Source organism: Mycteria americana, chromosome 3 (assembly GCF_035582795.1).
Source record: "Mycteria americana isolate JAX WOST 10 ecotype Jacksonville Zoo and Gardens chromosome 3, USCA_MyAme_1.0, whole genome shotgun sequence".
NCBI classification, from domain to species: Eukaryota; Metazoa; Chordata; class Aves; order Ciconiiformes; family Ciconiidae; genus Mycteria; species Mycteria americana.
In genome coordinates, this window is record NC_134367.1 from 132,549,096 (window position 1) to 132,575,943 (window position 26,848).

A 26,848-nucleotide genomic window follows, 5' to 3' on the forward strand; every position below is an offset into this window, starting at 1 on the left:
ATATTTAGTTTTCAAATTTCTGCTGAAAGACGGGGAAATACTTTCCATCTTGCAATACAACACACTTCACATTTTCCTTATTGCTTTGGGTTGTATACATTCACATTTCACAGAATGCATAATTGCAGATTCATAAATGCACAGAAGAGACAAATAGAAAATGGAGCTACTCTTATTATTTGTCAGACACTTCTCCAATATATTTCTGCTGTGTCACTTAGGCAGGAAGCAATCTAAGACTTCTAACAGGTTCTCCTCTATGACAAATAGGAGACAGAAGGTTAATAAAATTAAGTCCTCTAAATTCCTCCTATGAAGTTACAGTAGAAATATATTCTCTGTATATTAGTTGACAGAGTAACCCAATATATGAAGAATAAGTATTTTATTTCAAAGCTATGGTAATGACATTGGCCTTCTCAAGAAGTACATGGCACATTGAGATCCCCAAGAGATCTTTTATACCATGTCTTTGCAATGGTGGAGACCCACAACTGAGATTTCAGCGTAGCCTCACTACAGAAGGTGGAGAACTGTCTGTGTAACACACTAGAGTGCTGTCCTATACCTTGAGGATGGATTATGGACCAATCACTTGCAGACTGTCATCACTATATAGCAAGCAATTTAAAGTGTGGCAAAATTAAATGGCTTCTTTGGTCAGGCAACATGATTTTTTACTGCCAGATAAGTGTTCTTCTGGTTGCAGTTCATCACAGTGCAACGATGACATCCAGTGGTGAGCCAGATTCATCTCAGGGACTGGACTTCACTAAGAAAATTCCGGAAGATGTCTTAAAAAGTATACTAGCCCATGCTGGCTGCTTAACGAAGTCTAATGTGTGAAACCTAGCACATGCCTGCACTCTCGCAGGCAGCTCTGCACCACGGAACGACTTGACTAACCAGGGCTACGCCACAGAACGACTGTAATGCTGCCCAAATTGTTGTTATATGTCATCTACAAGTCTCTACGAACAAGCCTAACAATCTAATCCAAGGCCAGTGCTTTTTAACATGGTTTAACACTTCTTACAGCAGGATTTGCCAGCAAAAACTGTTTTGATCATAAATTAAAATATATCTATAACACTTGCACATTTCAGAAACTGAAAAAGCCTTTTATATTTCATTGAAAATGTACATCACTGGAAGAGATTTTAAGAAATGAGAAGAACCGATGCCAATTATTAAAGGCATGCCCCACTGCTCAAAATAAAACTTGGACTACGCTTTTTATAATGTACTAAACAGGTACACCCCAACTACAACATCTGACATTGTTCTGCAAGTGCTGACGCTTGCGGAGATCTCATGGTACCACAAATAAGCATTGAGGATACCGTGCTTAAGGCCCTAATCTTGGTATTCAAATTCCTTGGGTTTGTGAACTCTGCAGACAAGAACTCCGACAGGTTTTTTTTTACTGCACACAGAGAGTTGCAACTTTCTAGAAAAGCAATGCCTTCCGGAGGAAAAATTATTAGGGATGTTTTTGCTGAAATGTGGCTTTTAACAAAATTAATAGAATGGTAAAAAGAACACGAAGAGAAACTACTTGTAATGTACCTAATCAACCAAAATAACTAGACAGGAATGTCAGCAGCTAATAGGATAAACCAAATAGACCTTACAGCAATGCCAAGTTCAAACCTCCTTCTACTGCAGCGCTGTGTTGTTTTGTTTCTTGCTTTTTCTTTTTTTTTTTTTTTTTAAAAATGTACTCCAACAATGAAATACAAAGCAGTAATACAATTTCCTAGGGAAGAGTTGTATCTAATTTATGAAATGGCTTCTGTATCAATGATACAAAGGCAGCATATGAGTAGAATATAACTGTTTTTGTTCACCACACAATGGCCCCAACACCAACAGCTGTCATGCTTCAGAAATCACCTTTCTAACAGCTAAGTACACTAAATGGCCCCAGGGAGTAAGGAATTAGGTGGATTGGTCCCATAATACCACCTTATTTTAACAAAATGTCAGGACAAATGACTACGTATGTTCCCCAGAGGAGTAATCAGACATCATAATTGATAGGTCAATAGCAAACTCTAACTTGTTTATTTTGAATCCAATTTATTAAATAAAACAGCAATCATTAACTAATGTAAGGCAAAAAGCAGTAATTGCCGTTGTAAGAAAAGGCATATGTACCTCAGAAAAAAGCATTTTCTTTGATTACCAAAAAGGCCACTCTCCCTGCTTTCGCTCTGGTATCCGAGAGCCTCTGCCGTGGCACCACCTGTCACGCTGCTTCCACCTGGGAGGGCAGAGGGCCACCTACGCCTTCGATTCCAACCGCTGACCAGGGTGGCCTTTCTGGAGTAAGCCAGGGGGGATATTTTTTCATGTGGACAGCCGGTGCCATCCACCAGAGGCCCTCAAACTTTACCTCCATTAAAAATGCTTATGCATTTCTCAGAATACTCCACTGAAAACACAAGCCCTGCACATAAATCATGTCTTTCACCTATGATCTCACAGCACAACATGTGCCAGAATAGGATTAATTTATAGCATTAAAAATTCACGCATCCTTCTACCCTAAGTAACCAATGGAAAAAGATACATGAAATAATTATTTGGTTTTAGCAAACACATTCGTATGCATTTTTTCCTTTGCACTTTCAAACCAGGTAAAGCATCATACATTCACTGTGCGTGCCTAGATCTCCCTTCTGGGTAGCCACTCAGTTTGCGTATTGCCTGGGAATGTATTCATTGTACATTTACTCCACAATATGCATTGGTGGTACAAACTCAGATGGAGAATATTTTGTAGCTCCTTTTAGTTCCGTTTTTAAACATTGGACCCTGGGCTATCTGTAGGATTTCTAAAAATATTTATTTTAATTGTTCTACAATAGGTCTGGTTTTATGGCAAATGTTACCTTCATTTAAACAGAAAAAATGGAAACTGAACACCCAAAACTGAAAAACCAAATTGGACAGAGGATTTCAGCTTTGACAGAAAAGGAGCAGTGCGATGTTCTGAATTGGGTATTGGTAAATATATCCTAGTAAAACATCAGCAGTGTGTCAAAGAGCTGTTACGCTCATCGCTGGAACTCTTCATGCAAAGACTCCATAATGCAGCAGAATTTAGACTTGATTTTCTTACACACTGGGGACTGGGGCCTTATCCAGCTAAACAGACTTAAGCATTTGCTAAGTTTTAAGTATGTTAAAGTGCCCCTGAATTCAGGAGGACTGCTCAGGGTACTGCAAGATAAACATGGGACTGACTTATTGGTTACATACTCAGCATCTTCACAGATCCCTCATTACTCCAGGAAGTAACAGGGAACCACCGGAGGGACCTTCCCAGCCCTGGCATGGGGGATTCTACACCTGTCTGCGATGCTTTTGTTTTAATTTAGCATTTGTTACTGAGAAACCTGAGTGATAGTTACTGCTGTACAGGATCTACATAATTTGAACTGTTACTGTAAAAACCTTCAAACAGAATAAAATGATTAACAAACCTGTTCCTAGCTTAGTGCTGAGGTCAGCGATAGTGGCAGGCAAACAAGAAGGTGAACAAACAGAGCTATTTTAATTTCAAGCTCCATTTAAATCACAAGAAAAAAAAAGAAAAAAAAAATCAATGTTTACCAAGGCGATATGAACAAAAATTATTGGAAAATGCATGCTTTTTCAGCCTGCATTATTGTTTTTTCTAAATACCAGCTACATTCCAAAAAGTCTCATTAGAAATGTCTGTAAACATGTTTTCAAAAGCTGTTTCCAAGCATTCACAGATTTACACAAACACCAGAAACAAAAGGAAAAGGAAAAAGAAAAAGAAAAAGAAATAACTGTGATGAAAACTGCAGCCTGAATTTTGTCGTCTTTGTCAAAGAAGCCTTCTTTAGTAACTGTGGCTCTATAAAACCGGTTTGCACAGATAATATCTAGCCTTTATATAATATTTTTCATCCATAGACCTCAAAGGCCTTTATGAACAAAGACAGTACCAATCTTCATATGGATAAATGCTGATCTTCAGCTCCTGGAACACCAGTCTATATATTCATGACCAATATCTACCCCACAAGGTATCCTTGCAGGGAGGGGAAAGCAGGTAGTAAACAGATTTTTTTTTTTTTTTCCAAGATTCAAATAAAATATACAGAAATATAGCAACATCTAGGAACTTCAGCCTGAAATACCTTCCAGATATTATCTAGCTAGACTCCCAGCATAAATGTGGAAGGAAATACCGGAGAGGTTGGGCTGGATGGCTCAATTCTGTACGTCAAATCTATATAAGCCATCACAGGTCTATTACACCTGACATCAAGAAGCTAGACTGATTCACTCCCAGAGACGACCTGACTGTGCCCAACGGCACAACAGCAAAACCAGAGCTTGCAATAATTATACAGTGTCTATCGATGCAATGCCAAAAGATTGTCTCACTGTCCTGCTCTTCAGAAGTCCTTGCAAAGGGCTGACCTCCATAAGCTCAAAGTCTGTACAACAGAGAAACACGTACGGCCAGTCACTGGGTAAAGGACTCCTATGAGAACACTTTGTGCCCAATTCGCACAGAAACAACTGACGAAGGAAAAAAGCTAGCAGCTTGCATTAGTCTCTGGAAATAGCCACTGGAATGGACACCAAGCCAATCTGGAGAGGCGGATAAACCAATATCCACCCTCCTCACTAGTGATGTTAGCTGATCCCGAAGTCTCATTGCAAATGCTACCACCAATAATCACTCAGTCATCTGACTACAAGAACGACCAATGCCTCCACCTTGCACACAAATCCAGCGTCTGTAAAGGTTCACTGCGCTGACAGCAGCCCGGCAGACAGTACTTTTAATTGACAGCATTTCCCTCCCCAGCAGAAGCACAATCGATGCACTACGCATCCGAACACTGGACTGAATCCCTCCGAGCTGGTGACCACACGCATGTCCACGGAGCCCTGCCTGCCGCATTCCTCCGGTGGACGCCATGCCCTGGCAGCAGCGCCTGGCTCCCCACCATCACCAAGGTGCTGCTGAGAATGGCTGCTCAGGCAGCACCATCCTGCACCAAACCGCTCCCAGGGAGCGCGACGCAGGCAGGCATGCGTTGCTGCGCTGCTGCAAGCAGGCGGCTGCAGACCCGGCCCTGCCGAGGAGGACAGGGATGGCACCGAGCCCTCGCCGCCTGTGCTGCTTTGTGCCTGCCCACGTGGAGACGGGTCTGCTCTAGAGAGGCAGAGGTGCTTTGGGAAAGCTGTCATGGAAACCGTTCTGCTGGGGTACCTCTGGCACTCTCACTGGTTCTGGCAGTTGCAGTGAGGACCAGCAGCATCCTAGCACACATTTTTGTGCCACGCTGCATGGCATTGGTGATTACTCAGCAACAAGGCCCCCCAGCGCAGGGGCTGGGCAGTTCAAGGAAGCAAACTTCCACTTGCTTTTTCCTTGCAGCCCCTCTGTGCTGCCTGATGGGGATAAGAGCAGGTCTGCTCTCACTATGCAGCTCTGCTTCTCCACATACCAGCAGTATAAACAGTGCCAGCTCCTCTCAATGACATGTTTTCTCCCAGAGAATGCCATTCATCCATGACAAGTTAACAGTCTTCTTGCCTTCTTGGCCAGGAAGGATAGCTATAGTTTCTATATTTCTACTGTTTAGCATTTCAGCCTCTCCAGGCAAAACTGCAGGAAAGCCAAACGTCCGTTAGATTTGCTGGTGACTGTACCAACAATTCAACAGGTGGCAGCTGCCCTGGAAACTGAGCACCCAGGAGCTCTGCCTCATTGCAGCAACCCTGGAAACAGCAGCAGCCCTGGAAAAGGATTGTAACCCATACCTTTAAAGCAGACAGATGCTTCAGCCTACTAAGACTGCCATAAAAAGCTAATTGAATAACATGAAAACAACATGCCAAGCAATTTAGAAGTTGAAAACTACCAAAATTAATGGTTTGTACTAAACACATAATTTATACAATTAATTCTGGTAACTCTCATCTTTGAACAGGTTATTTGAACAAATTTCCAAGACATCTGAACAATGTTATTTGAATAGCCACCCTAGCTTTCATTGTTAGTCACGCAATCCTCAATGTCTGAGCGTACCCTTTACCATGCGCTTCCAGAAGGCAGAGAGAGAAGGTCCCAAGCCCGGGTAGAGCAAGTGGGTGCCTGCAGCTTGGTCCCTGTCACTGCTCTGTGCCAAAATCAGAGTCGAGGCGCTCTGCACTCCTGCACAGAAAAGGCTGGAGCCTGGAGGGTCGGAAAAGCATGCAAATGCTTACCAAGTATCAGGGCTGACAGAGAATTCTTTAAATCCTGCTTTGAGTGGCATAATTATTAACACGCTATTAGGTCATTCCAACTAGGTAAGTAAGTAGATTCCAAATGACATAATTTAAATCAAAGCTCATTCTTTACTGACAGTTTCACAAGAGAAGTTGGGATCTAACAGTCTGAACCAAAGCTATTAACAATTAATGGGAAAACACTCATTTATTCTAATTGGCTCTGAATGTAAATGGATATGGAAAATACTTTCCTGCACTAGGGCCATGGTCTGAGCAGACAGCCAAAGACCATCATTAACTTAAACAATATCTCCTTAACTTCTCGGGTTTATTTTACAGAGTTCTTGTGCCATCAGAGCACACACTGATTATACTGCCTTCACACAGAATAAAAAAAAAAATAAAATAAAATTAGGAATTACCTATCAACAGCAAAATTATATGTAACTGAAAATACCGCTGGCATTTCCAGACATTAAATTATTTTCTTCCACAATGAACGAAAGGACTTCCTTAAGCTTTGATTTTAAGCAAGTCCTGCTTCACCTCTCTGGTCCAGCTCCAAAAGGCACTATGAAAAAACCTGAACATCCCTGATGAGACTTAACTGGAAAAAACCTCTCAACGCTGGCTGGCTCAGGAAGGTTTCCCTCTCAGGACTTCTCTTGAGAGAAGACACCGCCACAACACATCGCAACTACCCCAATACCCATATCAAAACAGGATTGTGTATGCCCTGGAAAGGGAGAAGACAGAAGCATCTCTGTCCGCTGTACCTACTCTGCATACAGACTCATGGCAACAGAGGTAGCATTTTCTAAATGTACTGAATTCATTGAAAACTGTAAGAGATGTATAAAATTAAAAGCTTTAAAAAATAAAATGTGAAAAACATCATCACATTTCATACTGAAAATAATGAACACAAGGTAACTAAATAACAGTACTAGGATACCAGGGGAGATTGATTTGCAGCTTACTAGAGAGTCATACTTTAGTGACAGCAGCTGTGGTTCTCCATTTTGTAATAGTGAACATTCCCTTTCTGTGGAAAAAATATCTATGCCCTCCTTACAAGCTGGCATTATGCTACTTCCAAAGTCAATCTACAAAAGGCTTTGAAAAAGCTTTAAAACAAGTCTGACCTGTTTTTAAGCAGAAATGACTATTTTAGTTTGCTGCAAATGTCATTAACACCTGTATAGTACTGACACCATGCTTTCAAAATAAAGATAGGTCATCTTACTTTTAATTTCACACATGCACATAAGTGGTAAACATTCAGAGCATTTCTGTTAATGATGCCATCTGGTGCCTCCCATAATTGTGTAATATTCAGCCTTCCAAACAAGATGTAATGGCAGCAACACACAAAACCCACTGACATTTACAGTAAGGAAATTTATTATCAGCCATCAGTTCAGAATGACTGTGTTTGCATGACTACTGGTGCTATAAAATCATCACCTTTACCAATCAAGTGGAGGTACAATAAATAATGGATTTTAATCCATGCACATACTACAAAAGCATTAAAAATTCATTACTCAAATACAACAGCATCTTAAGCAACAGTTATTTCTTTAAAAATTAATAGTACTTTCCTGGTTAAATGAAAACTACACACACCAAGCCTTTGTTTGTAATACCAATGTGTTCATATACAAATTATAACACACAGGAATGCTTCTGTTTTAACTTTGATACATGAACCTTGATATTTAAAAAGCAGGGAATTCTCTTGCCCATCCTACCTAGGCGCTCTCTGCTACGTTTATTCTGTGTTATCTTAGTAGAAGCTTAATGATTAAAAAAAAAAGAAATCCATCAAAAACCTTTTGCATTTTAGCCACTTTCAGTACATTCCAGTGCCTCAAGTGAATTCATACACTGAACTGAATTCATTCAGAACTGAAGCAGAGCCAAAGTGAAACCTCCTTTTACTACAGATTTTCTACAAAGTCAGAATACATTTTGCTACAAGGCAGACAGCTATAAAGTAAAATAGCACCAACAGCTTTTCTTAACCACTCTTAATAATTCAGGGCACTTGCAACTTTTATGACGGAGTACATGGAGAGAAGGCATCTACAGAAGCATGGCTAACTATTTCTGTGGTAGTGCATACAGACCACGATGGGGAATGGATACTTCCCAGTAACTGCAGCTCCATGAGCTGCATTGAGATGTGCTCTCACACACACTGGCACTTCAGGCGGGCATGCACTCCAAAGCAAAGGCTTTGTTGCTTTCTAGTACTTGTGTCTGTACCCGTCCACCTTCTTGACATTTCTCTTTGGATGCATAAGGCAGAAAATGCCTTGCTCCCTCAATTTCTTTCAACTGTTCAGTTAGAAGCAAAGAGCTTTGCTTGTTCAGAACGCATTGTTCTGTCGTACACAGCCTTTCCTCCCATGTTTTAAAATCTGCTTATTTTAACTCCTTGTTTTTATTGTCTTTTAAATGCAACTGAGCTAAGTTTTTCTAGCTGCACTCTCTAGACTAGCTGGGACTTGCAGCCATGTGCTGCAAACATCCCTTCCTTTTCCTCTGCTTTCCTCCACCTTGACAGCGGTGTTAACTGCCAGTATATCAATTCTGAGTCCTTTCTGTTCCTTTTCCTTGATAGGTCAAGGTAATGGATTATGCTCAGTCTGGGCTGCTGATCCAAAACATTCAAGATCCTGTTCAATTTTTTCCAGTAAGAAGTACTGAGGAAGGTGTAGTCAGATAAGTCCCAACTACACAGAGACACTAACATACAAGTAAAGAGTTAGGGCAACTTCAATCAGCTGGCCTAAACATAAGAAAGTAGAAGCTACAGTGAGTGAAATGCCTCGAGTTTGCTGGGGGAGACACTAACATCTAGAGAAGAGTTTCCTATACTAACGCTCATATAGATCTGTTTTATTTTCCTTTTTAAACAAGCTGCCCCAAAAGGGAAAGCTTCTGTCAAGCTTGAAAATGTTTCAGATTTGTTTTCAGTTTTACCTGATAGCTAAATTTTTTTTAGAAACCATGGCAAACATGCAGGACATATTTTATTCTATTTTGAAGTCCTGTAACTTTACATTGGACATTAAAAAAGCTCCTTTAATAGAGAACAGTCCAGGACAGTACTCACACTTGCAACCCATTTGAGTATCTTCTGTAATACAAAGAATATGTATGAACATAACACCTCGAGGGAACAAGTTTAAGATTACTCTAAAAACAATAATGTATTGTTTAAAAATATTGCATAAATCTTAAGTATTTTCTCTCATTTTACTTTTTTAAAAATTATTATTATTTTAAACTTCTTTCAGGCCATTTATTCATAGCACTTGCCACAAGCATCAGCGTGGAATCAGCTAAACACACAAACACACATGCATACTGGCACTGAAATCTATTATTAAGTTAGCAGTGCCTTGTATTCCAATTTCTTCCTGAATCTTACATTAAAATTCGCCATTTCTTGTGTGGTTAAGCTTCCATTTTTCCCAGACTACAAACAGGAGGGCAAGTTTTCAGCCTTTTCTCATGTTCTGACCCCAAATGGTTTCATGTAGTAGTGCAGAACTACACACAGTGTAAGAATATGGACAACAGGCCTGCTTTTCTTAGCTTCTCGCTTTTGCAGCCCCTTTCTAGATGGTCCAGAGAGTCATGGTGTCCACAGGCTACACGTTTGCAAAACAGTACACACCACTGATAATGTGACAGCGAAAGCTCCATGAATACTTTGAGTGTAAAAGAGGAGACTGAAAGTTTTGCTCAAAATGGTAAAGGAAAAATCCTCTTTTGAAGAATAAAGGCTAGCACTATTAATAAGACTAACTCATTACATACAAGTTAAGCAGACTTTACCATTCTGGTGACAATAGTTCAATTCACATAACCTGTAAAGCAATGCAAGTATGAAAGAGCAGAAGGATACCACCTCCCACACCTGATGCCACTGCTCAGAACAAAAAGGTGGCACATTTTCATGCACTGCATTACTGAATTCCATGTCCATGATGTCTTTTCTTCAGATTCAAACCAGGATTCACCCTGATAAGGTCCTCTGTGTGCTCTTCAGTCAGGTAAACCAACTTTCAACTAAGTTTCTTGAGGAAAATTTATAATCTCCAATAGCAGATTAAAGAATGTAACATGAAAGTTGTTTTTGTTTGGAGGGGTTTTTTAAATAAGGGACTGCTGAGAAAGCACGCTGTTTAATCACACAGAAATGAAATCATGGCCACTGAAGGAGTACAGAACTCACTGCTGTACAGACATTCTTCCCCCAAGTCACTTCCTGGACATCTTTCCAGCCATCCTGGCAACACTCAACTCCTGAACAAGTGTAAAGTCGACTAGCTCAGAGAACGCAAAGCTGGGCTGAGCACCTGACTCCAGCTTTTTGCCTGACGCCCCTTCACTCCTTACTTCTTGTCCCGATTTAAACATTTCCTGTAATGCACCTGTAGCATCACTCGAGAAGTACAAAATTAACTGAGAAAGTGTTGGTTTTGTTTGGTTTTTTAAATAAATTTATACAACACTGTATGGGCTTCTGCAATGCTTTAATAATTGTTCTGTCTTCTCTTTATGAGCTCTAGCAGAAAAATATTCCAAACTGTGCAAGAAAACCTGACAGCTTGAATGCAACCATGAAATAAAAAAATATAATAAACCCAATAGCATGAATAAAATGAAGGGCAGAAACAAGAAAATAATTCAACAGATGTGTGACATTTTTGTTCTTCATTGTGGATCAGTTATTCTTGTTAATTATATCACCTATTCTTCCCTTTTATTGATAATTACATGAAGCAGATGGATAACAGAATGCTCCCAGATGGTGAGAAAGCAAACAAGTTTATAAATTTTTTATTTATGAAGATATCATTAAAAATTATTTAATTATCTATAGTTTTCTACTCCACCAATAATTACATGCACCGTAAAGGCCAGCAGCACTTTAAGATATTTAGTATTCCGTTGTAACCAACTGTTTTTTAACGTAACATGACTGAAATGACTGACAGATGTGCAAAACACAATAATAATCTAATCTGTTTTAACACTGTGGGAATTAAGATTTTGAATCTTTGGATCTTCTGCCAATTGGCACTTCAATACTGGTTACTGATTCAGAATACAAAAATCAGAGATTTCCTTTTGATTCGGAACAGCTGTAGAAAGTGTTTGATCTAATGAGCAGACAGGAGCTTTTTCAGGCCTGTGTCATGAAACCCTAGAGCATGGCAGATGTATGGCCTGATGCAATTTTGAGCTAATCTGTGGAACCTCCGATATGCTTGCTAGAGAGGCACAGGCTGAACAGGCATCCCGAAGTCTGGGCACTTCCAGGACTAGATGCAAATAAGATCGTTAGCATCTGTGCCATTCCAGAGGGCTGCAATGGGAGACAAGGGAGTTTAATGCCTCCCCCCCTGTGCCTTCTCAGTCAATCCTCACCTGATTTATCCTAATATCTTCAGTAGAGCAATGGGAGAGAGTTTTGTAGGAACAGACACAGAAAATCAGCAGCAAAATGTATTTGCCATCTCAAGGAGTGGGGTAAAAACATACTCTGTCATTAGTGACCATTACAGGAAGATATTACTATGTTCAAAAGAATTTGCACCCCTTTAGGAAGTGGAGAGCCACTGCTTGGGAAGCGACAGGTCTTCTGATGCAGAGATGAAGCAGCACAGAGTTGTGGTTTAAGAGAGAGAGTGAAAAAAAACTTGTGGATGCCTTAAAACCTATGCAAAGCTTCAATAAAAAGGCTGGGCAACAGAGGGACTCTATCCGTTCCTCCTCTAAACTCTGTATTTCTTCGGAGTCATAGTCATTTTAACGATAAGCAAAGAGGCAACACAAACCAAAAGCCTGGCTCAAACTAGAAACAATATTGAACCAAGGGAAATATCACAAGGACACCAGGAGAACAGGGTGGCTGGAAAACTGCAGTTAAATAGTCATTCAGGTAATGGTAAGTTATGCTTTTCTATGATAAATTTCTGGATTTTAAGAGTGAATCTCTCTACCTTACACCTAGCTCTGCCAGAGAGACTACAGGAAAAAGGACCTATGCTTTCTTAGGCATCACAAAATACAGCTCATGCTGCCCGCCAGAAGCAGGAGTGAGCAGGCCAGGAACCTATGGCAAGGCAGTGCATGGGGTTTCCCCCTTTTCGATTTTTTCCAGACACTGCAGTAGAATAGAGATTTGACAGAGGGACAATGAGAATAAGTTACCACAGACAACATTTCTGGTGCTCATCTGTCTGTAACAACCGATCCAGACCTGCAGGAAAACCACCTCTCCAGCACAGCCGAGATCCATCTGGACTGGCAACGCATGGGAATTAGCTGAGGGCAAAGCTTTGCTGATTCAGATTGCTGCTTTCGCTTCTGGCTTTGGAGGAAGGAAACGGGAAAGAGTCCTTGTGGGTCCTGGTTGAGTTATCTGTACTGGGTCAATATTTATGAGTGAATCTCTTCACACTCACAAGCAGGCTGGAACGTATTAGAGATACACAAACCGATTGAGCCCCAGGGCTCCCACTGTGCACTCTCTCTAAGACACTAAGCCACTAATGGCCTACAGAGATATATATGCACAAATCAAGAGCTGTGCTTAGACGCTGAATGACTGAGCTGCTGAGCCCCAAGCTGTTACTGGTGAAAAATAAATTTTGCCGCAAGAAAAGGAGAGCGCGAGCTCAAAAAAGGCTGGAACAAGAGGAAGGCAGAAAGCTGAAAAAGCAGTAGATGAGAAGCAGATGTTGATGGCTAGATATCAAGGGGCATCTTGTGGGTATCAAAGCAAGAATTTCATTACAATTATCTCCATCATAAGCGATAGATACTCAAGCAATTAATTAGGACAGGCCATCAAATGAAAATTTTACACTTCTGAAATTGACTTGCATTTATAATCTCTGTATTGTAGTTTATGTGAAAAAATCCTGCCATTATTGCAGAGCTATCTAAAACAAGAATTACAACAATAACCCGTCCTCCAGCTTTCAGGAGCAAAGCGGGCATGGGTTAATGTCAGAAAGAAGTGCTTTTTAATGTGAGAAAGGCAAAGCCCCCTCAGCTAAAACAAGCTTGGTGAACTAGAATAGAGAAGTGTGATAAAGAAATGAGGAGCAGTCTCAACTACTTGGAATTCTTGCTTGCCCAAAGCTTTTAAGATCCTGCAAGATCCTGCCCCTATCTTGTTTAAAACCACGGTAACAAAGATGATAGCAGACATTTTCTCCTTACTGCTATCCAGGTGCTTGCCTCAGACAACTTCCCACTAACTCCTACTCCAGCCTCTCTGTCTGCCTTTCACTTTTCTCCTCTTCTCCACACTTTCCTTATGACACTGTTTTTCCATTTCCCTTTTACCTCACTTCCTAGCCTGCTAGCATCTTCTACGACCAAAATGCATCTCACCTTGTCTCACAGTATTTTTAAAGGTGACAATTCTCAGTCTTTCCATTTTGCAGATTTGTCACATTTAACTCCTTGGTGGGATATTTTGCTCTTTGCAACATGGATTGTATCTTTCTGTTTACAGAGTGACTGAGCAGGCCTTTTGATCGCTACAAAAATGTAGAAGTATAATAATTTTGTGCCTACTGAAATTTGACTATATGAATTTTACAAAATACTATTTGCAACTTAGCTGCAAGATTTTGCAGGGAAGAGCAAGATGGGGATCAATCTTCCTTTCTGAAACATTAGAGAGAGGGCAAATACCTTATGCCTGGCTAGTACCAGAGCTAACAAAATATCCAAGATCTGAAAGCAGCACCAGCTTCTTACTTTCACGAGTACACTCAGTCCCCTATGGTAGGTAACCTCTTAAATTATAAAGCTTTCCCAACGCACGGTGGCCAAAGGTCATTTTCCTTCACTCAACAGAAGAGTCGATTTAGCTTTGTATGGTTTCAGATTTTTAGTATTTCAGAAAACTACAAGCAGCAGTAGCGGACTAGCTTTATCCTCAAGTTACCACCTAGGGATCAACCCCAGATGTCAGTTTTGATAGAACACAGTCTGTCAAAAATCTATAATTAATGCCGGTGCATATGCATGGATACTTATACAGTGGCTAGCCTTCATTTTTTTTCCAGCAAAGCTTCGTTACTGAAAATCTCGCACATTTTATTAAATAGAAATTCATTAAACTTTTAGATTTTAAACAACTATCTCACTACCTGCAACTCTCAGAAATCCTCAGGAAGAACCTGGGAATGGAGAAGACAAGAGATTTGCAAATCTCTCAAATATAGGAAGTCTGTGATTTTCCAGCTCCAACAAAAGAGCTAAGCAACAGTTCATTTTAAAGATAAAATAGGAAGTAGTTTAAAGAAAAGCATCGGATAGTTTATTCTGCAGAGAAGAGGAAGGCAGGGATGTGCATGTTGAGGGAAGACTGTTCAACAAAGCCAAACTCAGATCAATGGCCTCAGCCATGTTCTGGATTTTGCTTTGCCAACTGCTGCCTAATTAAGAGTTTTGGATGCCAAAAATTACTGACTAACTGTGAAAAGGACAGCACTAAAAATATTATATGGGAGCCCATCTCAGCCAACCGGAAGTTAGTAGACAGACATACAGCTCCCTAATTATGTTTCTTTAGGAAATTACAGCTACCTACTGAGAGTATCCATCACTAATGGTGTTTTTCTTAATATTTCAGCTTCGCTAGTTACTCTTGTGAGGAACCATCTTCACCTCAAATTTTAGTTACTTAAAACTGTAAGACAGAATAAGGTGTAAGTTATTTAACAAATTAAATTTTAAGAGACTTTTCGTTTAGAACCTCCAGACTGCATGAGTGCTATGCAAATAAGAACCGTTTGCTAGTGAAAACAATCTTTTCCTTTGCTGTTAAATCATTCCTGATATTTTGACATGTTCTTTGAGGGTATCTTGTGCATGGAAGAAACCTGACTTGGGGACTGAAAAATAAAATAGACTTAAGCAATTTCTACAGAAATAGTCAGAAGCATGATACTGTCTTTTTCCACTTGCAGAGCATAATACCTAAAAAAAAAAAAAAAACTTACCAGGAAGGAGGGCTAAACACTAAGTCAGAACATTTAAGATGTGTTCGGAGCTTGAAAGTAACGTAATGAAAAAATATTGTTAAAATGTAAGCATTTAGTACATAAATGTTACAGTTTAGTGATTGCTGTTTGTAAAGTGTTGGAAATTCAGGCTTAGAAGCAGCGACAGTCATGCGGAAGCAAAGCTGGGATTGTAAGGGTATGGACACCATGTTCAATGTAATTAAGAAGCAACCTATCAACACTAAGATGGTAATGCCATCCCATCTGCCAAACCCTGCATTAGCTGGCACTATGCCTCTTGCCTGCTGCTGCTTCTGTTACCCACCTGATCCTTGGAGACCTGCTCTGATGGAGCGTTTATGCCAAGCTCTTCCAGAGGATAGACAATCTGTCGTCTTGGTCGCACGGGAACCATGTAATGAAGGGCAGATGTCAGGGAATGGGCACAGGGATTCTGAAACTGAAAGACAGCGATCTATATTTCAGCAGAGAGAATGTCAGAACAGTGCATCACAGATGTCTGTTGTATGGCTTTGCAAATACAAAATTCTTAGCTCTGTTGGCTAAATCTGAGAGAAAAACCAGCAAATAAACAAACATACTCAGAGCAGAGGAATGAATTGCAGATAATTCCTGACACTAATGAAGATAATTATGAGAGTAATTACATTACTATCTCTGTGGGAATGACAGATAAACAAGTGGTTTGGTTTATGGGATTTTTCAGCACAAGTATTTTCCCCAGGAGGATATTTTTCTCCATAGTGATCATGAATCAGCTTGATTTGACCTCATTAAGCTATGTTATCTGCTTACTGCTAACCTTTGCTTGTTTGGCAAGGAATGGTTATGAATTTATATAGAAATTCTATACCGACTAAAATGTCAATTTCATCCAAGTGATAAATGTTAATAAACCAGCATCAACTTGAAGTGAACGAAAACCCTAATGCTAATGTGAACAGCATGGATCATTAGAAATAGCTGTATTCCATTTATTACAGCATGACTGGCTCTGTCATAACTTATGACATAAAAGGAAAAAAAAAAGAATTACAGGAAATAGACAATGAACATTAATGCAAACTAAATTACACTGAAGTACCATTCCATCCACAAATATTGAAAAAACTTGATGTTACTATGTTGAAAACTGAGTAAAATATCACATTTACCACTTATTAGAAAGCAATGATTAGCTTAAGTAGCTTAAAGGAACTCTGTAGCCTAGAAGACCACCAAACTGGAATCATTAGTAAGATTTACCTTGTCTCTTCCATCCACTGCCATTAAACTGCATTTTTGTAAGTGCCTCAAGAATCTCAGAACCTAATGCCATGCAAGGACATTGGTTCTTCAAGAGAACACTTAATAAAACTCCACAAAAGTCCACACTGGAGAAGTACGAAAGAACACCCTTCTGAAAATGTACCTACGTCTAGCCTGTCAAAATTCCTACGTTAAAAACGGTGGTGATTTCAAAAACACCTAAGTCACTGAGGACAGAAATCATCTCAGTCACCATCTAAAAGCTAGGTGCTTGCTTTAGCTAGCCATGCAGACACCCCCCAGAGTTAGAGAGATGAGCATCTCCAGAGGGCAATTCTTTCCGTCCTAAGATAGGTAGTTATGATCGATGGATGAACTGCCCCCTGGATGCACCGTGTTTTCCCCATTAATGCCGGCAGGAGCCTCGGTGATTAGGCTGGGCCAGATAGTAGCTTTAGATGGCTACACATCAATGAGTTGACATGTTTGAAAATTTTACCTTGTGTTCCCTTTTCTGACATGAGACTGATTACAAGACACATACATTAGTATTTTTGAAAGAATCTTTTATTTTGCTTCCACAAATTACGTTCTTCTCGGAAATGGATTTTCTCACACAGCATTAGGCTCTTACAGCTCTCCTGTGGCACTTGCAGAAACACAAGTGACATTTTCAATGACAATAAGGTGCCTAGGTCCCACTGACTTTCAGTGAAACACTGTCTAGAGTACCTAAACCACTTTTGAAGAGCTCTTATAAACCACCTGGATGTGTTTTTAATATTGTCCCCTTGCATTTACTCATGCTACGTTATGCCCAGTGACATAATTTCTTTTTTCTTCCCTGCCCTCCACTTCGTCCTGAATCTAAACAAATACTGGTACCTCTCAAAATTCATTATGCAGCTGAGTGACAGTATGTGGGACAGTACAACTTGATCAGGTTCTATTATTAAACTATGACAGGAAATACAAATAATTGTTAAATATAAAGATACTATATGTGCTTTATACCTTGTCTTTTAAAACCTGATTGGTAACTGATTTGCAAGTGACAAAGATACACCAGGTGTATTGGCATGCTAAAAGCAATTAAATAAAAACTATTATGTTGGTCTCCTCAGTTGATGCGTTGTGTGTTTCTTGTTTCTTCACCTATACATCCAACACAAGGGCAGGAAACGAAGTCAAACCCAAACCGCAGCTTACTACTCAGACACATGGTCCTACTTAGGCAGGAGTGGGAATACTGGATGCTTGCTCCTTCACCCTAGAACTGATGCGTTGGGAATGGACAGGAAAGGGCAGAAACCTGACTATCACAACTACAACACATTTATGGAGGGGGCTGACAACGTGGAAGGCAACAGCAATACACAAACCTATGCGGGTAAGAAGCAGATATACTTCTCCCAGAAACAAGTGAGGAGGTAGAAAACAAATTATTCCTCTACTGTGCTGCTCCCAGAGCAACATACTAATGTGTGTAACTCAAGACATCTAACTGCATTTAGAGAACAGTTGCCCTAGGATTCTCTAAATTCAATTGAGAAACAGACATTTGCAAAGAGTGACTCAGCTCAGAAGGAGCCACCCTCTAGGAAGAGCTTCTCTCTCTTCACAGACTAGGTAAAGAGCCAAGGCCAAGTACACTTCCAATTTCTGCTCCTCCACACGCTTCCTGAAGATACCGGGTAAGTCTGGACTCACATGCACTACTGAGCATGCTACGGACTAACCCTGCTATGCAACAGCTATGTCCATGAGTGCAGATTGTATCATGCAAGAAGAAAAGAAAGTACAATTTGCTGCAGGCTGCTAAGAAAATTCCTGTTTACAGTCATTCACAGAAGCAAAGAGAAAAATAAAGTGAGCAAAGGCGACAATATTTAATATAAAAAATACAAATAACTTTCTTCTTACCTTGCCTTCCACATACTGTGGATAAATAGGATAGTAAAGAGAAGATTTGTGGGCCAAGCGAAGAATCTCCTTTAGAAAGTGTTTTGTATAGTGATGAAATACAGGATTTAAGACAAAGTGGTAAAGATGTCCATGTTCCTCTTGCTGGTGGTAATTAAAATGAATAAAATCTTCAATGTTGTAATGTGATCGAATATACTCAAGATCCTGGAAAATAAGAATTTGGAATTCAGCAGTGATGAAACAGCTACATTTACAAGATTTTAGCAAATGCCAATGAGTTGCTTTCTATCAGTTAAGGAACTAAATGTGAACACTGAATTAAGTGCCTTTGAAAGTTATTCTCAATTAAAGCACACTGACTGAACATACTTTTCTTGACATTTTTTTCATTGTATCAAAATCTATTTGTGCAGTTTGCCCACCTTTATTTACAGGGAATGCATATTTGACCCTTTCACAACAATGTCTGGTACAGGTTAACAGACATTCATGGAGGAAAAAGAAGCCACCTCTGTTTTGCTGAGTTCAAAACAGAGAAGCCTAGACTGTCCTCTCACAAAACTTAAACTGAAAAAGGGGAATTCTACAGAGAAGAGCTGTGTAAGAAATGCCCTCCAGCAAGTCTTCCCCGTTGAAGTGATAAGCAGATTTTTGCACATTTATACACTCAAGAGAAATTGCTATATCCTCCTACCTCAATGCTCTTAATATAATTAAGAGCTATTTTTGAAAATAGGAGTGACTACTCTTTATTTTAAAAACTAAGCATTACAGCTGTTGACTGAGCATTACAGCTGTTGAACACTAAAATCTGCCTTTTCAGTAACAGCAGAATGCCACAAAAGTAAGCCTTAAAGAACGTTTACTTTTCAAGAATAATGTACAACATTGTCTTTATTTTGTACTCCATTAGAGCATATGCTTTTTATTTGTGTTGAAGTTAAGCATGTGATTCATAATCACTCAGAATCTACTGTCGGGGAAAAAAGTTAGGAAAGCGAATCTAGAAGGACAACTACTACTCTTTGCAGTACGCATGGCAAAACTGCTTACTGACTTAGGAAATTAGGGGGCAAAATAAGTGATTACAAACATATTTAGAGGCAGAATGGCTTTGTGCTGAAGAACCAAAAAGAGATGTAGGAGGCATACTTTCAGAACGCATCAGCAGCTTCTTGCAAATAACAGATGATGTTTTTTCATCTGTGTGTCAATCATTACCTATGAGAAGGGAAATAATAGTCTACATAGTCAGGAAAGAGAAAGAAAGTTTATAGAAGCAGTATCTTTTATGTATACTTTCTGTTAGTGTATAGTGGCAAGCATGAAACTCAGCCTTTAGTTTGAGGGCTAAGTGTTACAGTTTTCATACAACACAGAAATAGAATTTACCATTTCGTCTCTAATAACAGAAATTCCAACTATTTGATCCAAAACTTCTGCTATGAAAGCCTGCACTGGGGTCCCATCCTGCAAGGCAAAAGCAACATATGCACGTTTCCTATTCCATTAGTAATCTTTCTTTTTAATCGTAACTGTGCATTTCACTACACGATCACAGTTATACCTTCCTCCCAGTATACATTCTACACGCTACCACAATTTAACCACTCTTCCTTAACTCAAGGCATAATGTTTAAACAGTGTCTATGGCTGGACTCGACCATGCAGAACTTAACTGAACTAAAGTTTCAGTTAGGATCTAGCTGCTACAGGAGTACTATAGGCTCAGCCACTACCTTAGTCCTAGGTTAAGTTCTGATCTTAAGAAAGATTATTAAACAGATATACTCCATCAATAGTTGTATAAAATGGATTTCCCTACAGCTGTATGACTGATAACGATAGTGCTTGTTTTTTTGTCTATGCAGCATTTTCCATCACACAACAAAAATGCAGATGTTCCCTACTGTCCGATGGGTACATCTGGCCACAGTATGGGAAGGAGAAAGAGGCGCCCATCATGCGACAAAACACAACCAGATGTGCATGCAAGAAAAAGCAACAAGGCAAATCAGACTGTGGGTGGCCAAAAAAATGCATCCAGCCTGCTTCTGTCCCTGCATTTGAGGAGTCTCCAAAGAAGAGGGTAGTTGGTATAGGCCACAGGTTAGATTAGCTACCAAGTCAGGCTGAATACAGCCTATACCAACTGTTGGTACCGACTTGAGTACCTATATACTGTTTAGAGTATATTAGTTTAGAGTAATGAAATAAATTCTGGATGTGTTTATTTATCCATTATTTATCCATTCTCTTCTAAGTATATTTGCAACAAATACTCACTGGATCCCTGCGAGCCAGAGTAAATATCTTTAAGTCATTCAATATACTTTCATTCAAGCTAAGGGTTTTAATGAGCATTCTGACACCAAGTAGGTCATTGGTTGTTGCCCTTCTTACATTAAATGACCTGTTAAAAAAAAGAGGAAAAAAGAGTAAAAGTTCACTCTGTGACAAATTAAAGAGGACAATTCCCATGCTTACAACAACGTGCCTTCCACAAGCACCGACTATGTCTATTAGAAGTTGAAATTGATTGCTATATGACTATTGTTCCAAATGCATATATTAACTTACTGCATGATAACATAAAAGATCACACATCTACTTAAGACAACTCAAGAATGCTGCTTTAACTGCTACTAAACACTCAGTCTTTATGCACCTACAGCCCAATCCCACAAAGAAATGACTAGCTATAACCAGATATCACCTAATCATGTGAATAACAGCCAGCGGAGAAAGGAGGCAACGAATCTTTTAAAATGAAAGTAGAATCCGTAACTCCACACTGACACACATGGGAAAAAAGAAGAAAAGAAACAGAGAAAGATAAGAAAAAGAGGGAAAAAAAAAAAGGAGAGAGAAAAAATAAACAGAGCCAACTCTCATCCTTGGATATGGTATGAAAGAAAGGTAGTAACATCAATTTCTCCAACAAGAACAAATTACTAACATTTGTATTAGGCCTTGGTTCTTCAAATAGTAATACATGAGGATAAACTTACATGAACAAAATGCTTCTGATAAACATAAGATTGCCAATTAGTAATCACACAATGGCAACATGGTACAAAAACGTCTGTGCCATATACACGACCAGCAACATGTAAGTGACAGACAGGAATATCCTGGCACTTCTCTAGTTTACACGCTCTGTTATAAAACATTTTCCCACCCACTAATTATGAAAAAAATTTACTTCACAGTGACAGTCTACAGCAGCTACTCTCTCATGTTGCCTGTTAAGGCATTGATCCGTCCTGGTTAAACAAGGCTCATATAATAAAGACCAATAGAGTGCTGTTCAAGGAACTAAATTACAACTTAATTTCCAAGAATTAAGTTCTTTCACCCACAGTTAAAAAACTCGCCATTCATGTAGTATAATTTCCATTCCTGTTGTTCTTGTTTTCAGTTGAAACTTGTATGTGTTATTCTTCAGCCTAAGTCACAGTCACATTGAGATTGATTTTGTGGAACGTGGTTTTAATGAATAGCACTAGTACCTTAAAAAAACAAACCTACCAAATATCTGTTATGTTATTTATGGGAAATTTTGCAGCTCAATCTCATTGATCATTTTCAACTCAATTATTTGAATGCTCAAAAGCATTCATTTGATTACTAAATTACAAACTAATCCTGAACTTCTAAGTGAGCATCAGCTTAGTTTCCACATTTGTCCACACATTTCCACAGACAGTTAATTACAAGATCAAACAAGTGATGAGAGCAATGGTCAGCAAGACCAGCAACATGGTTCACTCTGCAACCCATGAGTGTGCTATCTTCCTGCCACTGCACTGAGCCCAGCACATGAGTTTTCTCCCTACCCATGTCCAAGAGAAGGCAGTTGTCCCAATAACAAACTACATTTTTAATATGAGGAAAAACAGAACATGCAAGAAATTGACACTGTTTTTTAAAAAAGTAAACAAAACCACCAGATCCACTGTGAGTATGAAATAGTAGGAAGGACTACCCAAGATCTGTGCTCATTTCTCTTCCAGTAATGAATTAACTCATTCTAGATGCCCAATTCCTTTGACTGCTCAGAGACCAGGACGCTATTATTATTATTATGCTTTTTAGTGAAAATTGAGGGAAAGTATCCATTAAGCATTTCAGCCTATGCCTTGTCATCTGTTATTTTTTCTCCTTCACTGTTAAGTAGCAGACCTATACTTCCATTTGCTGCACTCTTGCTTTTTGTGTACTTAACACTTTTTCTTATTCCTTTTACAACCTTTACTAATCAGTATCTCATTTTGTGCCTGTGCCTCTTCTGATTTTGCCCTTTCATGTCTTCATATTCCCATCTTCTTACCCCTGTTTTTCTTTTACTCCATTTTCTGTGACTTCCTTTTCACTCACATGCCTTTCGAAAGACCTCGGTGCAAGTACAATATATTGATCTTTTACTTTTTCATATTTTGGTTTTATCAAAGAGAGTATCTGCTGTTGTGCACTGTGTTTTTTGTTCTTCAGAAACTTCTCAAAAGCTTCATCTGGTTTCTTCCATAGCTTTTCTGACCCTGAACCTCAATGAAAGGCTATTTTTCCCTACTTTCCTGCACAGCAGCAGGGGGGTTTGGAAAATGCTACTAATGACCCTAGTCTGTTTTCATGGAAGGGCTGGTATCATTTGGAATATGCACAACTTAATCAGAATTGTAAGGTTTTGGGTTTTGTTGGGTTTTTTGTTTTGTTTTGGGGGTTTTTGTTTGGTTGGTTGGTTTGGTTTGTTGTTTGGTTTGGTTTTTTTTTTTTTTAAACCTTGATAACAAGTTTAATTTTGACCAAAATTGCAAGAGGATGTATGACTACCAATCCTACTGGTGGATTACTGAACAGCTGTGGCTGAGATTAACAGGAATTACTCCAGTGGCTTCCTCTTCAGCCAGCTGGATTCTTACATAGTGCACAGAAGCCCAATTTCATCCCATGGTAAAAAGCTTCTGCATAGGTCCAAGAGTAGCTGGCCAGTCCCTGCATGAGCTATTTGTATACCATCAAAGGTGATTAAGTATGCAATTAAATCAGAAGTATTTCTCTGAAACCATGCAGTATTTAGCTACATTAAGACAAAAAAAAGAAAATCTCTAACTGTACCACAGTTTAAGCTTGGTATTTGGGCCAGTATAGGCTTGTTACGCAAACAAAGCACTGGAAAACTCATACCATGTAACAGAAGTCATAGCAAGAGAGGTTTTGTGTCCCAGTTCACCAGTATTTCAGACTACAGAAGCATTCAAAGTATCACAGAAATTGAAAGGTATGCAATAAATGATTCGACACAAAAAATGATAGAAATTACATAAAATAGATAACTCAACAATGAGGTTGCTGCTGTGTTCTGCACGTTCCAGAAATTTCTCTTAAGAGAGTTATACCATGTTTCCAAGAATTAAATCTACACCAGGCTTTCAGGTATCTATGTTGTGCAACCTGACAAAAGTCCAAAGGGCCAAATGCTCCACCATGTTTCTCTATTGGCCTTGGTCCACAACGAGGCAACTTGACGAAGCTCCTTGTCCGTAACAATGTTCAACTTCATTAAGCTAGTACTGTATACACAAATTTTCAATTAATCTTCTCGTTGCACTTTTTGTTTTTACTTAAAGGAAACTACATATAAATGCTGGCAGTCAGAAGACTGCTTGCTTTTACATTTTTAATTATATAATTTTTTGTTTCATTAAAAATCATGTCACTAACTACTTTATTTCACTGAAAATGTAAGGCTATTTCTACACTGTCTAGTATAGTGCTGTGTGGAGATACATCTGACTAGGCTTAGGATTCACTCCAGAACAGGAAGCAAGACAGCTGCAGTAATGCTGCTAAAGACTAAGTTATTTAGCTCTACTCCTAATTGCTCCGGGCACAGTCCTGCGCTATTCAACTACACTGTTTTGGGGACTCAAGCCACCATTTTTGCAAGATGTTGTGCCGTGCCATACCGTGCGGAATACCAGCTTGGTCTGAGATACCAAAGGAATACCCATCTGGTGCTAGGTTGGATGATGCAACTATATTCCATAAAAATAGCTCAGAGTACATAATTTGTTGTCGCAAGGCACATGACTCACTTGAGCAATCCCGCACGGTGGAACACATAAAGCTCATGACCAAGTGTGGAAGTACTGAAAGGGACAACTCGAACAAAACTCTGGATCAGGTGGAACTCTGGTACATGATGTGGCACAAGGATGACACAGAAGTCTCTGTCCTAAAAAAGATTTGCAGATAATAAAGGCTCTTAGTGATCTCAATGCAAGCTTTACACAAAATCTTCTGACTAGAGGGGATAGAAATAAAACAAACTGAATGCAGTGTTTACAATGCACATACACTCCAAGTATTGCTCTACCTAGATGGCTTGGTGCCTGGGCAGCACAAAGGAACTGATGAGCTCAACATTAAGTTGGCTCACAAAAATGGGTCTTTTAGCTCCCACAATAAAGACTTATTAGTTAATATTCTGATATTCCCTAATAGTCCTTCCCCCCCCCCCCCCCCCCCTTTCTTCCTCAGTAGAATAGAATATTTCAATTGGAAGGGACCTACAATGATCATCTAGTCCAGCTGCCTAGTGGAAACATTATCTCTATGCCCACACCTTTAGGACTAAAACTTTCCCTTAAAAGGTCCTTTCTTCTACCCTACTATTCTTCCGTAGTGAAATTTTAGGACAATGTATGTCTGCCTGGGATCTTTTGCACCTTTGCAGCCAAGTGAGACCATCAACTACAGCAGCATGTCCTAAAATCCTGAACAACAGCCAGCGTGTACACACAGACTGACTTTGCACTGCATGCACAGTAGACTTGAACGCAAGTTTGTATATGCGCAGTGATGTCCAGCTTGTCCCGAATTTGGCACTGCTGGCATGCATGCGCTACAGGGTGCATATGCATAAAACACACATTGTATTGGCAGTCAATGCAATTGTTCAGAGACCTGTGCTGTAAAGGCTGCAGAGGTGCAAAGCAATGCAGGAATCTCTGTTGAATGCTCTCAGATCAAAGACAGCATCCTCCGAAGATAAAACTGCACGCCACAAATAACTTTATCCATTCAAACTGTTCAAGTGCTCCCTTCCACCAGAGTCTCTCCCATCCCTTTTTATTGAATACATGTTTTAAGATAATCTCACTGCACTCAGGGATATTGGAGAACTGACAATTCAGAAAGACGCTTCATGCAGCATAATACATGCTGAGAGACTCCCGAGTAGCACAGATCTGGAAGATGTTTAATCAGTTTACTCTGGCTGATTATTCTATGGCATCTTTTCAGTAGAAAGACATTATTTGAATCTCACTCCTTTTCTTCTCTTTAAGCACACTATGCAATTAATTTTTCTTACTACACCTGGTGCCATTTTGTTTCAAGGAGTGGCAGGTATGTTGTTGGATGGATAAGTTACTTAGAGATTTGAAATGTTTTCTGTGTTCACTTTCTCTGGGAACTTTCTTTGGTGTAAGCAGCATTTTTGAACATGCTGATATTTAGGGCCAAGTCTGTATCTCTGGTCACCAGGATCTGTCTCTAAAGGATGCTACCATGCAGTAATTTGTAGCGTGAATTTACAACACACTGCAGAGTGCATCAGGAATGTCTCAGAGAGCAGACTTTGTTACCTCAGATAAAGATTGATCACACAGGGCACTGGTGTGAAATAGCTACTGCACTGTAAATTCACATCCTTATTTGCCACACATTAGCTTTGCCCTAAACCTAAACCTTCAGTGCCACTGTTCAGGCTGTACGTAAATACTATGGATTTCCTTAATACTGCTGTTTACTAGGCTTTAATTCCATCTCCTTTAACATATTTTCCCTGATTTTATTTTGAATTTAGGTACAGTCTGCATCTACACATGATTTTAAAGGAGATTGAAACATTTGCTTTCTAAATCTGCATCTCAGAAAAGTCCCTACGGAACATAAACAAAGGACTTACGTACGCAATAGATAAAGTCCAAAAGCAGCCAAGGAGAGGAGTCAAAGTCCTCGGGGTAACTCAGCCCAGGGTAACTAGCCATAGCATACTCCTGTGAGTCACTGAGTTACTCAGGCATCATATCTAAATACTCTGGCTGAGAACTACACTACCATCCCATCATGCATACACATGCATACAAACTTTAAAACTTTAATTATACATACTGGAAAAAGCTTGAAAACATAATGCAAAAAATCCAGCGATCTGCAACCAAGAGTAAACATTGTTAAATAAAGTGCATATCGGACAGATCCTATACGTTTCGATATGTACATGCCCATAAGTGCAAGGAATATTTATTCACAGCATT

The 26,848-nt window shown here is 39.5% G+C and overlaps 1 protein-coding gene across 1 annotated transcript in view; it reads right to left on the minus strand.

The window, feature by feature from the left end:
- Positions 1-26,848, minus strand: part of CFAP61 (cilia and flagella associated protein 61) — a 121,852-nt gene that overhangs the window by 67,945 nt on the left and 27,059 nt on the right. The window contains exons 11-16 of the mRNA XM_075497202.1: positions 26,703-26,742; positions 24,620-24,759; positions 20,808-20,934; positions 19,914-19,991; positions 18,519-18,725; positions 15,652-15,786 (exon numbers count right to left, since the gene is read on the minus strand). Coding sequence (XP_075353317.1) covers positions 15,652-15,786; positions 18,519-18,725; positions 19,914-19,991; positions 20,808-20,934; positions 24,620-24,759; positions 26,703-26,742 — 727 coding nt within the window. The remainder of the gene's footprint in view (positions 1-15,651; positions 15,787-18,518; positions 18,726-19,913; positions 19,992-20,807; positions 20,935-24,619; positions 24,760-26,702; positions 26,743-26,848) is intronic.